Genomic DNA, 15,717 nt, shown 5'->3' with positions numbered 1-15,717 from the left:
TGTTTCCTAATGCCATCAGAAGTTGTGCCTTTCGTTTTGTTGCTCTTGAAAAGTTCCTCACTGCATTAATATGCATTATTTTAACTTAGATTTTGTGAACTTTTTTGAGCTAAATATCTGTCTTTTCTAATTATGAATTCCTAAACTGACTTTGGAATTCATAGTTACGTTATTTGTGTATCTCATCTGTCTGATCATTGCAGTTTATTCAGTGAGCCTGTGCCTTGCAATTTGCATGTATTTGTTAAAAAAACCCCAAAACTCTATTACTACCTAGCAGTATGGGTGGGACAGTAATTGTGCCTTCTAAGTGATAATTAAGATTATTATTAGAGTATGGTCTAATTCCAAAAGTGGAACGTGATTTGTTTAAAGACCAGGCTGCTGTGCTCAGAGACCAATTCTTAATGAGAGGTCAAGGAACAGCAGGCTCCTTGTCTCTGAAAAGCAAATAGTGATGATGATGTCTCATAGGGCTTAAAAAAATGTTCATACCTCAGTTGGAGGCCTGTTCCTTTCCAGAAAATTATGTTGGAACCTCCATTTTTCTGAAATAAATCCTCCTGATTTTCTACAGATGAATATTGCACAGCTATTCTTACAGCCTTTATCCAAACAATCAATTGGATTTTCATCAAGGGAGAGCAGCGAGCCTTGGCTGGACTACTGAAGCAATAGATCAGAATAAAAGAAACCCTTTATGTCCTGGGGAAGAAAAAAAATCAGATGGACTTAAGGAACGAGGACAGCTGGCTCTGCTCAGCTTTCTGTGTGCTCTGACTTCTGGGATGTTTTATGGGTTTTCCGTTCTCAGGATAAATGTTCTGCAGGAGAAAATGCCAAGTCAGTATCAACCTCCTAGGCTAAGCTGTTACTTTTAGAGTGTCATGTTGTAGGATAAATGCTGGCTGCTGATAAGATGAAGAATCAGTGTGTCTCCCCCTAAGAGTGACACTACTGCAGTTGAGGAGATTTTCCATGTAATTCCATATAAAATCTCTGTGTCCTGCTTTGTATTTCCTCCTTTAAGTTTTTATTGCCTTTCCATGGTTAAATGTCTCCAAAATAGTTGTATAAATATATGTGGAACAGTAAGAGCTTTTCTTCTAGGCAATTTTTACACTTTGATTGGTTGCAATTGTTGGGGGTTTTTTCTGGTAATTTATTTTGTTTAAAATTCTGACTTGTCTATATTCTGGTTTTGGCTACCAGGCTAAAGAATTAACAAATGTTTGGTTGAAAAAGAAGTTAATATTTAAAAATTAATTTTTCAAAGTTTTGCTCCTTTTAACTTCTACAGAGATGTTACCATCTACAGAGATGTTAAAAGGAGCACTAAAGATCCCAAAGCTATTACCTAAACTGAAGGGAAGATGACTGAAAAGGAGTATGAGATAATGTTTACAGATTCTCCAACCCAATTCATTCTGGTTTTGAGAAGAATTGGCCTTCCTTTCTTGCCCAGAGTGTACCCATTTAAACACAACAACTACCAGTGGTAATAGCTGTAGTAACCCAGAATAACACACTCTATTTATAGCTACTATTAAAAAAAAAAAAAAAAAAAAGAGAGCATGTTCATTAAATGCAGTTGGTTGGGGATAACACAAGTATTTGGGGAACTCAGGTTCTCTTTTGCCAAAAAAAAACCAAAAATGAAGTGTGGTGATCTTTCTGTTGTTGATGCTGCAATAACTGGGTGAGAGGATCAGTGTGTAGAATGATGGGAAGTGTCAGTGAATACTGCCCAAAGAACTGGGTAGCATGACTTGAGAGAAGTTTGTCACAATCGGGGAACATTTTTAACAGTGCCAGATGTCTGCAGGAAGCCCATACTACTCAATCCCATGTTTGGATCAGTGAAGTTCACATCTTGAAAAACTGAAACCGAAATGAAAAAGGTAAATGTTTATGGAAACAGTAGTTCTGCAGAACTGGAGGTCATGCTCTGGCTCTGTGCACCACAGGGTGGGTGAGGGAGCTCCATGGGCTTCCCTGGCTCCAGCTGCAGGAGCAGCAGGAGGATCTTCCTCATCCCCCACAGCTTTGCTCTGGGCCTCTGCTGATGGTATGTATCCACAAAAGAAATGCCATCACACTTTTGGTTAAAAAGCATTGATTCGCCCTGACAGTAATTTCTGATAATCCAGTTCTGATGGAATCAGACTAACTAGACTTTGGAGAGAAATGCCTTTTTTAATCTCTTCATAAGTAGTTTAAACTTCTAACACAACTTCCATAGGTCTGAATTCAAACTTTGTAAAATCGATATTAATATCACGAAAAAGTATTTAAATTCTTAAAGCTGGTCAAGCCAATTCATACAAATCCTTAAATCCAAGATTGATAGTTATTGCTTCTTGCAGTAATCTCAGTGATTTGTGATGATTTCTTTATAATCCTCTTTAATATGCTGCAGGAGCTGGCAAGACAGTTGGAGTAGAATTCTGATTGGGATGGAAAACATTTTTTGTATATAAGTGTGTAACTGTGACTCTGAATCAGACAAGAGTTTATAAAACACGGGGTTCCAAACTTTACATACTGAAACCTGATGTGGTAAATGCTCTTGGGAATGTGGTGTGATCCTTGGGGTAATCATGTGCAGGGTCTGGAGTTGGGTTTCCATGATCTTAGTGGATTCTTTCCAGTCATAGACTATGAAATGAGGAGAGACACAGCACAGCCTCTTTGTTAGCTGATAGCATTGGCTTTTTGCTTTTTCTGGTGTCCTTCTCTCACTTTAATATCCATATGTTTTCTAATGTTAAGTGCAAAGGTATCACTGTGCATTAGTTTTGATGATGAAACAACTGGCTATTCTTAAGAGAAACTATCCTGTTCTTGTTTTTATGAGAATCTGTAAGCCTTATCACAAAATCCTTTCATTTTACTGCTTAACAGGAGAAGGAAGTGCCTGGCTGGACGTGGTGAATGTCACCCAGGCTCCCAGCATGATCTGTGTTCCCACTCAGACCTACTGAGAACAAAATGGTCTGAAATGGCAGCCTTGGAAAGAGCATTTTGTTCAGTTGTTCAGGCATCTAGAGGCCAGCAAGATCACAAGACTGTTTTGGTTTCCTTTCCCAGGGGAAGATTAGTTATAAATGTGAATAAAATTTTCAAATTCTACAGCTCATCTCACAACTGAACTTTCCTGACAGGGAAAGATGACTGTCCCTGCTTACAAGACTTGGAGATTTCTTGCAGCTGTTTCCAACCTGGTATCCCAGTCTCTTTAGCACACTATTTGTCTTCAAGTAAAGCAGTATTTAAATTATCTGTGCTTCCCTGGTGTGCTGTGTGTTATTTTACCTTAGGATAAATATAGCTCTCTCCATTCCATGCTATGTTTTGGCAATTTTCAAGCTGAGGTTGGGAAAGAGATCTTGCAGTGTTCCCCCATGTAACTGTAAACATAGTTAAATAATAGCGAACCTAAAGAGCCTTTCAAACTTGTCTTCATGTTATTGGTGTCACTAAATATTTAAAGAGGAAAAAACCACCTTACAATCTTTCTTTTTTAATTAAAAATGCAATAGATGCAGCCAGAACTCTTGCTATTCGGGTTTACAGCAGAACAGAATAAAACCTGCTTTGAAGTCTTGTTAAAGGACAGACTTGCAGGTTTTCTCTGTACCTGGGATCTGACATAAGTCTGACATCACAGGTGTTCTATGTTAATAGTTTAAATAGTTTTATAGCAAAATCTAGTGATTCATGTATCCTGTCATGTATTCCCTGTCCCTTGCCAAACTTTGTTACTCAAACTGTCTGCATAATTTTCTAAAATTCTTAAAAATCTTCCTACTCTATTAAAGTCATAATTAATTCAACCTTTCTAATCTCTTCTATCAAGAGTTTGTTTCATTTGTTGTGGCTGCCACTATTATCTCTGATTCCTGACCTGTGTTGCTCACACCTGCTCTCCCAGGGTAGGGAAAAAGGAGAGCACAGTGACTCTCCCAAGTATTTTCATTGTTGTTGACCTTTAAAACCTTGATGGAGTGATAGTTCAGTTCAACCTGTGAATATTTGGTGTTTTCATTTCACTGGCTGAGATCTGCCTCAAGGAGCTTATGTCCAGTGGGGCCTTGTGAAGGTCTCTGATCTGAGCAGATAGTGTCACCTCAGCCTCTTCCCATGCCTCTGGATAGCTCCCCTCCCAAGGTTGTTTTCCAGCTGTCCCTTTGATCTGCTTTCTGGTGTTTCTCTTACAGTGAGGAAAGTATCCCAACATCCACCTGGAGAAACCCCTGTGAATCCTGAAGTAGCAGATCCCTTATGAGGAACCTTCCGACCTGTCTGACTCGTGCTGTCACTCCTACCTTGACAGAGAGTTTCTCTGGTTGTTATCCTGTCCAGGAGAAGTGTCCCTTACAGACACCATCCCCTGCTGTCTCAGAGAGGAAGTTTCTTTAGTGTCAGTACAAATTCCCAAATCCTGGTTACACTTTGGTCCACAGACTGAGTGCTTTAAAGCTGCTCTTGATTTTAGCTCTGCTTCCTCTGTCAAAAAATCCTTGTGTCCTGGTTTGGTTTTGTTCCACTCTCAGACAGGAATGCTGGGAAGCTTTAATAAAACTGTTCATATCCCTTAGATGATGGGATGCATTGCAGTGTAACTAGTGAACATCAGCCTTGCTGAAGGCTTCTCACACCTCCTTGGCATGTGGTAAGTAGCTTCACTCACAGGACTGCAGGCTTGTTTGGGAACAGAGCAGTGCTGGGATTGCTGCTCCAGCACACACTTCCAGAAACCACCAGTGTGTGGGGGTGTTGCAGGTTACTGATGGCCACCCCAGGTCAGACAGACACATCTGCTGTTACTCAAGGATCGGGGTGGGAGGTAGGAGTTGATACTTCCTGATATTCCATTGTGTCTAGTACTGCCTGTTCAACCTTTCCAGTGTCTCTTTGCTGGAGGCAGCTGTTTTGGGTGAAGGGAGCAAGGTATGAGAACACCCTCTGATACTGCCATACTTCTCAGGGACCAGACAGGAACATGCCTCATGCAAACTCCATAGGACTAGAAGGTCTTCTAACACTCATACCCAGAGTTAGAATGGTTCTTTGGGACACACTTTGCAAGTATTTCACAGATAAGTGAATACTCTTCTTTCCTTAAACATAGGAAATATGTGTAATGCTATTTATTTGTTTAGCCTCACTTACTGTGATAATGGTCTGCTCTGGAACTGAATCCCAAGGAGTATTTTAGTGCATGAAGCTGCATGTTTTTCAGCCTCCAAAGGAGAATCCTGAGAGCTGAAATCTCCAGTTGTTCATTGTTCCATTCTTTCAGACTTGGTCATGTGGTAGCAGAAGCAGAAGCACCACCAAGCACTGCAAATGCTTTTCTATTCTTCCCTGTACATCCTGGAACCATGCAGCATTCAGCAAGAACATGGTATGGGTGCCAAAGAATTAATGATCTTCAATAACCCTGTGGTGGAATGGCCTACTTTATAACAGCAAGTTTATGCCTAATGAGATACAGACATTCCCTCTCCATATTTCTGTCCAGTATATGCTGCAGGATAAACAAACCTGGTGTGCTGCTGGGTCACAGTGGTGTTTAACAAGGGCCTGACTCACATGGATACAGACTGGAGAAGGAAGGTTTGATAGAGCCCAAGATCTTCCATAATTATACACTAATTTTGTGCAAATATCTAAGAAACTCTGAGGTAGAAATTCAGCAGGGTTTTTTTTGTTGTTTTGCTTGCTGAAACCAGAAAAAAACCATTTGAAGCAGGAGCTGATTGAACACCTCTCAGGACTCATCCTTGTAGCTGTGGTGGTTTCAGTTTGAACCAACTGAGACACCAGAACAAAGAGACACTCTGAGCTCTCTGTCTCCTGTGCTCTGCTCCTCAGCCCAGTAACAGAGCAGCTGGAACACAAGGACTCACCAAAGGAACAGTTGTGTTTATTCCATTACCCAGATGAAGTCATAATAGCCAATAAGACCCCATAAAATTATAGTGCTTGAGAATACATTAACTCATCTGAATGTAACCCCAAATTAATAACCTTTGAATATTCTCTGCCCAGCTTCTGCACTGCAGTAGAACAGCTATAGCACTTAATCTAGTTATTGCTCTGGAAAAAAAATGGTGTGTTTTACTCAGCAGCACAAACCTGCCATCTGGCACAGGAAGCATTGATGCAAAATCCTTGCTGTCCCACAGCTTATTATGTGCTTTTCATAACTCCCCCTGAATAAATTCATGAACAGCGTGTAAGATGTCTTAAAGTCAAAACAGTCTGAAAATGACTGCTCTTTTAAACAGGGAAGTTAAAGTACTCAAACAGTACATAACATGGCCACTGACATTTAATGCTGATGTTTTCTTTGAACATAATTTCTTGTGAATTGTGTCTTGCTGCAGTCCAGGTTTTCACAGTCACTGATATCCCCCAGATTAGCTAGTCTGTAGATGTTTAGAACTGTAACATTCAGTTATATGTGTAACAGGATTACAGATACCCGAATGGCCAGTCCATGGTAATGATTTCAGCTGGAAGTTTTTGACTCTTAAGAAAAAAAAACCAATCATGGCACCCTAACCAGAGATCAGAACCTCAGCACATAAAAGCTACATGTATCTATACCTACATGATCTTGTCCATGTTAAGCACAATATTTGTGTTTTCCTTCCCTTTCTTTTGTTTGTTTTTTATTGCAGTAAATTCTAATAATTTCCATACTCCCAGCCCAAAAATCAAAGGATTAAATTAAAAAGGAGCAGATTCAGTTGAAATGAGAAGTGTTATTTTCTGGTATCAATCAGCTCACCAGATCACAGCAAGCCTTTATCTTTGTAAGGCAGTTCTTTCACTCCTGGTAGGACATAAGCTACCAGGCTACAGACTTTACTTACAGCCATTATTCCAAATGTGGGACCTAATCAGGCAGTGATGGGACAAACACACCGGAACCTCTAGCAAATATGGATATTTAACAATTTCTGTTAAGATACAGACTCTGAACATATGGGCTGTTGTTTCCTGACTCAGTCAAGTATCTATGCTAGTCCTTTTCATACCATCGTCCATAGAGAGCAGCTGTCAGGAGGCCAGCAGATGTTCTATTTTTGCTGAGGAAATAGTGGTTGTTTTTCCAGCCCATGTGATCAGCAAAGTCCAAGGTAATACCAGATGTGAGCAGCAAAGGGAAGATGTAAGGGGTGCTCATATTTCCCCATAGCTGGAAATCTATCAGAGCAGTGGCATCCGTGACCTCCTGTCCACAAGTGCTAAAGCTGAGCCCACCACACTTCACCAATGCACAGGCCTGGACATAGTATGTGCCATGCACTGTGTGGAGCCCATCAAAAACTCCCAAAGCATATAATTCATCAGTTAGAACAGCTTTCTGATAGTTTAAGTAACAACAAAGGCTATTGGCACAAACCTGGAGCTCTCCCTTTTCCCCCCATAAAGGAACAAACGTGAAGTTGTCATACATCATTTCTGCATAAAAGGAAGGAGGTGACTGTTCCTTTCCTTCTCCTTTTTCAGATACTCTGCCAGCAGTCTCTTCTTGCTCCTTAAAGCAAACTTCATCATCCAGTGAGGTGCTCGTAGAAGTCCTGCATGACTCATGTAAGTTCTCTCTAAATCTTTCATTACTCTCTAAATTGGTTTTATAATCTGCAGTAATCACAGGAATTTCTGCTACTATGAGCTTGCCACCATAACTTTCCATGTTGTGATAGATGAATGATTTGACTGGAGTGTATATGCCACTCCCTGTCATGCCCAAGGTAGGGTGGTGGATGTTGGCTGCTAAAATATTGACATTGAAAGCTGTTGAAAAAGCTTGTTGGAACTCTACAGCAGACAAAAGCGGGAGCTGGTTCATCCAGGCAGTTGGATAAACAATTTGCTTCAAATTGTACCGTCTGACGAGGCTCACTGCAGGCTCGTAGAAGAGTATATCGAAGCACGTGAACATGCCAAACCTGCCAGCAAAAGGGGTGTCAAAGAGAGCGTGGTCTGGCTGGGCAGGGGTGTCGAAGGCGCTCTCGAAGTACAGGTTGTGCTTGCGGTAGGTGGCCAGCAGCGCGCCGTCCGCGCCCAGCGCCACGTTGGTGTTGAACTGGAAGCGCCCGTCGGGCGGGCACTGCGGCTCCCAGCGCTCGCACGGCTGCTTGCTGCCCAGGTTGGCCACCAGGAAGATCTTGTTCTGCAGGGCCATGCAGCTCAGGCGCTGAACGACCTGCAGCACAGCATGGGGAAACGGGAGCGTGCAGCAATATGGTGAGTTTTTCTATGACTTACTTAATGTTATTTTGGAAATTCAAAATTGAACACATTTAACAATATCCATGAAATTTAAAAGCACTGATGACTTTGACAAAAGCTACTGGAGCCAGTAGCTTTGTAGGCCAAATTTCAAATGTTTATTTTAAAACATCTCTGAAAAAAATTGTTTCAAGTTTTATTTCCTCAGAAGGAAGTAAGTAAATAAATCTATTCCAAGGGTGGTTGTTTTTAGAAACTTGTGACTTTTAGGAGCACCAATGGCTTTAAAACACTGTATACCAACTGAAAACTTTGCCAAGGCAGCACAACTGATCTGTGTGTGCTGCCTTTAGAAAAGCAAATATCTAATAATGATCATCTGCATCTAAGGATGGATGTTTTTACTATAAGTTTTTAAAAAGCAATTACTACTTATGACATAGAGAAGCAGAGATGGAAAGGGACAGACCTTGCATATTACAGCAAAGAAACAGAAAATGTTGCAGACCACAGTATTAATGGAATATTTCTTCCATAACACAGTGCTGTACCAAAGACTGACATTACTGCAATCTCCAAACATCTGAATGGCAAACTTAGTTCTTGCTTGCTTGGCCATGATCATTGGTAACAAAGATTCAAACAGGTATTTGCTTACAACTGCAATTCATGCTCACACACAAATCCTGCTCACTAGGTACAGGCATGATTTCTTTCATTATATTGATTACTGGAAGAATTAGCAGTCTGTATTTACTGAGCATGGTTATTTTCAGTTCAGGTCCGGAACAGTCAGTGACAATACTATTTTTGTAATATCCAGGTCATATCTTATGTAATCATGCTTGGTCCCTGCCAAGCTGTGACTTCTGTTATGTTCTAGCAGGTAAGTCCTGTTACTTGTGCTAATCATTTGACAAAGATTGCTGAGTCAGATGAGATGTCATTAAGTCATTAAAGCCAAATAGCGAGTATGTACCAAAAGGGAAGATAGCACTGTCTTGTTTTGTATAAAACAATGTTGTTCAAACTAAAACCACACAGAACAGATCTTACAAGAGAGTAGTTACCATTTCAGAGGTTGGGGAGGAGGAGATGACAAATCCACATGGTTCATACACAACTGATCTCCCTGCATGTATGGATCTAAACCCTCCACTGCTAAGAATGAGCATCCATGAAAACAGAATCTGCTACTAGGAGTTGTTAAACTTCTTGCTTACTTCCCTAAGCAAGCCACCTTGAACTACTTCTCATTTGGAGCATTCAGTTATCCCACCCCTGCAGGCATCACCCCTACATTTACCTCTGTGTCATTGTACAAATAGGGCTCTCTGCAGGGATTCCACTTCCCAGGGTGTGAATACGGAATGAAATCCAGGTAAGGGTAAATGGAGCTTCTGGTGAAGTTGAAGCCATGGATTCCATCTTCAGGAAAAACAATGATCTGTGCCCCCTGTATGTAAAACAAAGACATGTTTTGTAGGCAAAGCAAAGGAAAAGGGGGGATCTCATGGGTAAAAGGAGCTAAAGAAAGTTAAGCATAACCCAATTATGTTTTGCCAATAATGTAGCTTGAAGATGTCTTTTCTTCAGCTTCAGAGTAGGTGTAACTATGTAGTAGGTGTGTAGCTGTGTATAAAGAAAACTGGTTTAATCTGACACATACCTTTATCTTGAAAAATAATGCATTTGACATGATTTTAAGGGCATGCAAATAAGAGCACACTGCATCCAATTTCTTACCAAAGGTATCCTCCCTTCACACAAGTCAGGAGAATGTCATCATTCAGGTTAAAGACTGATGACATTAAAACTTGTCTTTTTATCAGAATTATGGTATTTGCAGATACACTTTGTCAAAGTGTACAGCATCACTTAATTAATTTGGTATTGGGTGATCTACAGCTTCTTGAATTTTTCCAAAGCAAATACAGTCTGACAGACACATGCATGAAGAGACATCTCTAAATCCCATTGTAGTATAGGGTTGGAGAGGGTACTGGGAGTGTTGATTTTAGAACCAGCTTTCAGAACCAGCTGTGGAAGCAGTGCACAGTCTGGTAGAAATGTAGCCATGCCAGAAGGCTCTGCCTGAAATTCAGGGAGATCTGAATTGTTCCTAAAAATGAGGTGCATTCTTCTTAAATCAGACACAGCACCAGTCAGTCAACTTCCTGTTAGTTTTCAAAAGTCAGCTCAAATGTGTTATCTATGTGATGGCTCTGGGGTAATTTATGTGTCTTGGGTGCAGGGCTGCATAAAAGTTGCTATTATGCTTCTGCTCAATCATCTGAACTTTTAAAAAAAATAATATAATGTTTTCAAATTATATAAAAATAGTAATTCTTCTCTCCCAGAACAACAGATCTCTGAAAACTGCAAGTCAGTTCTTCTCTGTGTAGGGCCAGTAACACTTGCTTCCTGTCACTAGAACCAGCCTGGGTTTTCTTGGGAGGGGAGGAAAGAGGGCTGTGCCTAAGAACAGCTGGCAATACTAGTCTCTCTTCTCTAAATATATTTAGACTGAGAACTATTCCATGGTGGGTAGGAGAAAGGAATGGAAAATTTTAATTCCACAAAGCTGTTAAAAGCAGAACATTCATTTCCAAAGTATTTGACTTCTTTAGTTTTTAGAAACATTCAGGAATTTCCATTGAGAGCACTGGAATAAAACCAAACCCAAGACAGCTGCCAGCAAGACAAACTTTCAAGGAAACCCTTCCATTTAAGAAAACAGAAAGGAGCTAGGTATTCAGACCAAAATAGAAAATTAATTTCCCTATACTAAATAACAATGGGTGTGTTTTTCCAGGCTTGGAATAGCCCGAGTCAGGCGGGATGCTAACTGGCCTGCTTCTTTTTCAGAGCTGCTGGCAGGTCAGATGGTCTGAGAACCCAGACCACAGCTATGGATACAAATACAGGTTTAGTTGCCTGGGAACACAGATGTGAACGATTATCTTCAAACAGCATACAGCCAGGGCACACACACAGCGCTGCCTGGAGCCGGGCATACCTGCCTGGCAGCAGCCAGCACTTGCTGCTCATAGATGTCGAGGTTCCTGGCCATGAGCTCCAGCGCGGCGCGGCGCTCCACCGGCGCCGCCGGGGCCGGGCCCAGGATGGACTCGTGCTCGTACACGGCCGCCACGTAGTGCCCGTCCCACCGCGCTCCTCCTGACACCACTCGGCACAGGAGAAAGCAGAGGGGCAGCTTCCAGCACAGAGCCACCATGGTGAATGCCAGGAATCTGCAGGGAAAATAAACCCAGACAGGTGGGGTGGGGGAGCTTGGGAAAAATATCACGCCAGGAATTTAAATTTACAAATAAGTGTGGATGGTAACTGAGGCTCTCAGCAGTGTGGTGCTTTTAAGTTCCTGGATGACCATGTGCATGTTGTTTCTAAACCTTAAATCCATCTACACTGGTGCTTTGAACAACTGTGTCCTGTTCAAAAGTATTTTAGCTTCATACGTAGTTCCGGTGATCTCCTTGCTTGGTTTCCCTTTATAATTAACATTCATTTACAGATTATTTCACCATATATCAAAACATCTTTGGGAAAAGTTTAAAGCAGCTCACAAATTTGCAGTTCCTCCCCCATTCAGTGATGGGAGATGTATTTAAAAGTAGAATTTCCTAAAATTACTTGGAGACTGTATTTAGCAGTCAAGCAGAAATAGGACTTCTTTTATCAACACTGAAAGAGAAAATTGCCAAGAGAATTACACCAGACAATATTTCTGCATCTATCATGAAAATGCCTCTCCTAATGGATTCAGAATTCACTGTATTCTAGCTCCACATATGAAATAGGCAAATATTTCTCCTACAGTGCAGCTTTTTTGAACACTTACAAAAATGTTGAGTGCAATTCAGATCGGCATTCCTCCCACATAATGCAAATAAGTAAGTTTAAAAATGCTTTCATAGTAACAAAAAGAAATCAAAAAATCTATAAAAAATGGAGAAAATTTGTATTAGTTAGCTTTTCTTAGAAAAAAATGAATTATTGAGTCTGGAAGGCTGGGACACTCTGCAATATGGGCTCCCCATGTAACCTTTTGACTTCTCAAGTTAGGGAAAGATTTAGAACAAGGACTGACACAGTCACTGGTTGTGCAACACTTCAGGAAGACTACAGAAATGCCTTTTCATTCAGAATTATTCTCACAACCTGAGAATTCTGTATTTGTCACCACAGAGTCACTAGTATCATTAAGGAATTAAATCTCAAATATCAGTGGAGTTGAAAGAGGGTGCAGGAGAGATTACTGGTGCTATATGTTGATAGCCCTAAGTTCAGTTACTGACTTTTTAATTGTATTTGCTCTCTGGGAACTTGCATTAAAAAAAAATAATTCCAAAACACTCTTAGTGTCCTTCAGTCTTTATGATCTACAGCTCCCTGAATTTTTCCAAAGCAAATAAAGACTGACAGACTGATGCATGAAGAGACTTCTCTAAAGCTCAGCAGGAAAAAAAGATCCATTCTAAACTAATCACAGTCTTATTTTTATTTATGTTCTATTAAATGTAGTTTTGTACCTAAAAAAAGAAAGTCTATGGCAAGTTAACTGAAAATATCTCTTTGCTTGAATTCCAGGATGAAAAGCAGCTAATAACAATCCTCAATACTGCTTTTTTTTTTTCCCCTAAACACCAACTGCTTAGTACCTAACAATGAGCAAATGGAAAAAGCATTATGTAGGACAGCAAAATTATAACCTTGGTGCCCATGGTAGGCAGAAGAATTGTTTGCTCAACCAAAAGGACTTAACATGTAATAGTAACACTTCTAAGGGTACAGGAGTAACTTAGCTGTTCAATGCTGGTAAGCTCAACTACGTATTCCTATTTCCTTGAGCTTTAATTAGCCAGTGTGTCCATACATACATTTATTTAAAGTGTGATGAAAACAGAATAAAACCTTGGCCTCTCTGTAATCAGATGGATTAAAGACACTGCATTTATGTAAACAGTTTTGAAAAGTGATGTATGACAAGTTATCCTTGCTACTCTGCATGTTGAGGAAAACATTTGGTACTTTTGGGGGTGATTAGGCAGTGCATGCCAAGAATGGAGGGGCCTCCTTGTCCTGTGCAGCTCAGCTTTGCAACTGCAACACCAAAGCACATGTGAACAGATAAAGCAGTAGCAGGAGGAGGGAGTTCAGGAGTGGGAAACCTCTCACAGTTAAGGAACATACTGAAAATAAACAAGCTGTGCTGCACTTCACTGACAAAACTCTCTTTTCTATTTCCTGTCACCCCTTCCAAGCCAAAATGCCTATTTAGGGCAGGAATGGGCTCTAGTCAGCTGCTCCTTAATAAAGTTGTCAACTAAGATGTAATTAGAATTCATCATTACTAGCGATGGAAAAAGCTGGAGAGTTTCAGATCACGAGATGGAAATGCTATGCATTAGAAAAACTGCCTTTTTAAAATGCCAAACACACCAATAAAAAAAAATAACAGGTAATGAGCCTCTACAAAATGTTGCATTTTGCAAACATGCTTGGAGAGTTTTTGTTTCTGTACCATGTTTCATTTCCTGGTGGTCAGAAACACTCCAAAGAACTAATCTGAATCTTTAACTCATTTACATGCACAAGAGGTTTAGCACTGAACAAGCAACTACAGAACCCCATCTGGCTGAACCTGGGGCAACTGAAATAACTAAAATAATTCCTCTGAGTCTCCAGCCCTCTGGGTTGTGATTACTGCCAGTCCTACAGATGATGGCTGAGCACTTGTGTGAGTGCTCCCTAAAGCCCTTCCCCTGTCTGACAGCTTAAACAACAGGGCTCTGCTCTCTCATGGATTGCTTCTAACACACAGAGCCACGACAAGCCCCAGGGCTGGGCTTGGGTGTATTAAACTTTCCAGCCAAAATAAGGATAACCAATAGGGTTTACTCAGCCCTTGGGCTGTTGAGATTCCAAAAAGTGTGTCTCTGCCACACTCTGGATGCTTTTACTACTGGAAGATGTCACACCATCTCATAAATCTTTTCCTTGAAGAAAAGTTAATTTGCTCAGGATCTACAGAGCTGTCACCTCACCTGAGCCATGACTTTAAATTTTCATTACCTGAAATGCTTTACATTTTTCTCTCTTTTTATGTCCCTTTCCTGTGATTTATGTGGTCTTCTGCCTGACAGACAAGCTTCAGCAGGATCATGTCACCCAAATATAAATATTTCACAGCAGTGTTACTGTCATGCAGTCACAATATTCCAGCTGTACTTCTCCACAAAGGGTAAAAAGACTGGTGTCCAAGTTTGGATGCCAAGTTTCCTCCCCAGTCACACTGCAGCCTGTTTTCCTTTCCAGAACCATCTGATCTCAGTGGGTTGTGAAGTAAAGCATCCAGTCACTCTCTTTTCAACTTTGGAACCTTAGAAGTCTGTCACCTGTCACCACACCTGGGGATATACACAGACAAAAGCAACACCTACCCTTCTTCTTCACACTTCCACACTCAGAAGAATCTTGAAACAACAGAGGTAGCACAGGACTAGTCTGGGTCCTCCTGAGTGATTAATAGCAAATGCATGTTAAGTTATGCCCAACATATAGCATAATAACATAAATAGCAACATAAAGAGTAATAATAGTAACATGAACAGTAATGATTACTAGGTAAATATTCAATTGGCCATGAAAAAATAAAGTGTTTTTTAGGTTTAATGATAACTGTGGATTGTGATGTTGCTGCCATTCTGCTATATATTATACAATGTATTTTAAAAATATATAAAATATAGTGAAATTCAAGGTGCTTTCCACTGATACTTCGTGTCTACTGCTTTTATTTGCTGCGTTATATTACAGTATTTTATAATGTAGGTTTTGTGAAGGTTTTTGCTATCTATGCCATCGGTGTTTTGTTATCTATGTGTTTTTGTTGTTTGGCGAGTGAGGGCGAATGGAGCGCTGCTATCATCCGTGGTTCGGCTGGACAATGCGGGCGGTGGCACGGACAGGCCGGACCGTGAGGCGAGGACATGCTGTCACCTGTGTCACTTCAGCGACCCGTGCCGGGATGGGCAGAGCCGGGCAGAGCCGGGCAGAGGGGCGTGCGCCATCCCTCAGTGGCATTTCGGGCGGGCGCCGCGCACTCCTCCGGCGCTTTCCCTGCTGCTCTCCAGCGCCTCACGCAGCCCCCGGACTTTGCCCCGCTCCGCGTTCGCCACCTCTGACCAGCCCCACACAGCCGGAGCGCTCCGGGACGGCTGCCCCGGGTACCGGGCGGCCCTGCGGCTCACGGAAGCCACCGTGGCCACTGCTGGGCCTGCAGCGATCGATCGATCCCTCCCTCCCTCCCAGCCTGGCCCGACCCGCCCCGGGACCTCCCGGCCGGGTCCCGCCCCCACCCCCGCGCGCCGCGACCCTCACGCAGCAGGGCCGGCGCCTCGCGGCCTCCGATTGGCTGCCCGCGCTGGCCAATAGGAAGCT

At 41.6% G+C, this 15,717-nt stretch overlaps 1 protein-coding gene across 5 annotated transcripts in view; it reads right to left on the bottom strand.

Moving 5' to 3' along the window:
• Positions 1-5,911: 5,911 nt before the first annotated feature.
• Positions 5,912-15,717, bottom strand: part of BTD (biotinidase) — a 39,920-nt gene continuing 30,114 nt past the window's right edge. For 3 of the 5 annotated variants that reach the window (XM_063153855.1, XM_063153884.1, XM_063153895.1), the window contains 4 exons: positions 14,718-14,791; positions 11,273-11,507; positions 9,560-9,709; positions 5,912-8,227 (listed from right to left, as the gene is read on the bottom strand). In XM_063153855.1, coding sequence (XP_063009925.1) covers positions 7,037-8,227; positions 9,560-9,709; positions 11,273-11,491 — 1,560 coding nt within the window. In that variant the 5' untranslated portion in view covers positions 11,492-11,507; positions 14,718-14,791 and the 3' untranslated portion in view covers positions 5,912-7,036. Of the gene's footprint in view, positions 8,228-9,559; positions 9,710-11,272; positions 11,508-14,717; positions 14,792-15,276; positions 15,510-15,657; positions 15,712-15,717 lie in introns of those variants that run through there. The other 2 variants (XM_063153864.1, XM_063153873.1) reach the window with 2 other exon arrangements.

Source organism: Melospiza melodia, chromosome 1, assembly GCF_035770615.1.
Source record: "Melospiza melodia melodia isolate bMelMel2 chromosome 1, bMelMel2.pri, whole genome shotgun sequence".
In the NCBI taxonomy this organism is placed as follows: Eukaryota; Metazoa; Chordata; class Aves; order Passeriformes; family Passerellidae; genus Melospiza; species Melospiza melodia.
Note: the sequence above shows the minus strand (reverse complement) of the source record. Positions and strands in the feature narration are given on the sequence as shown.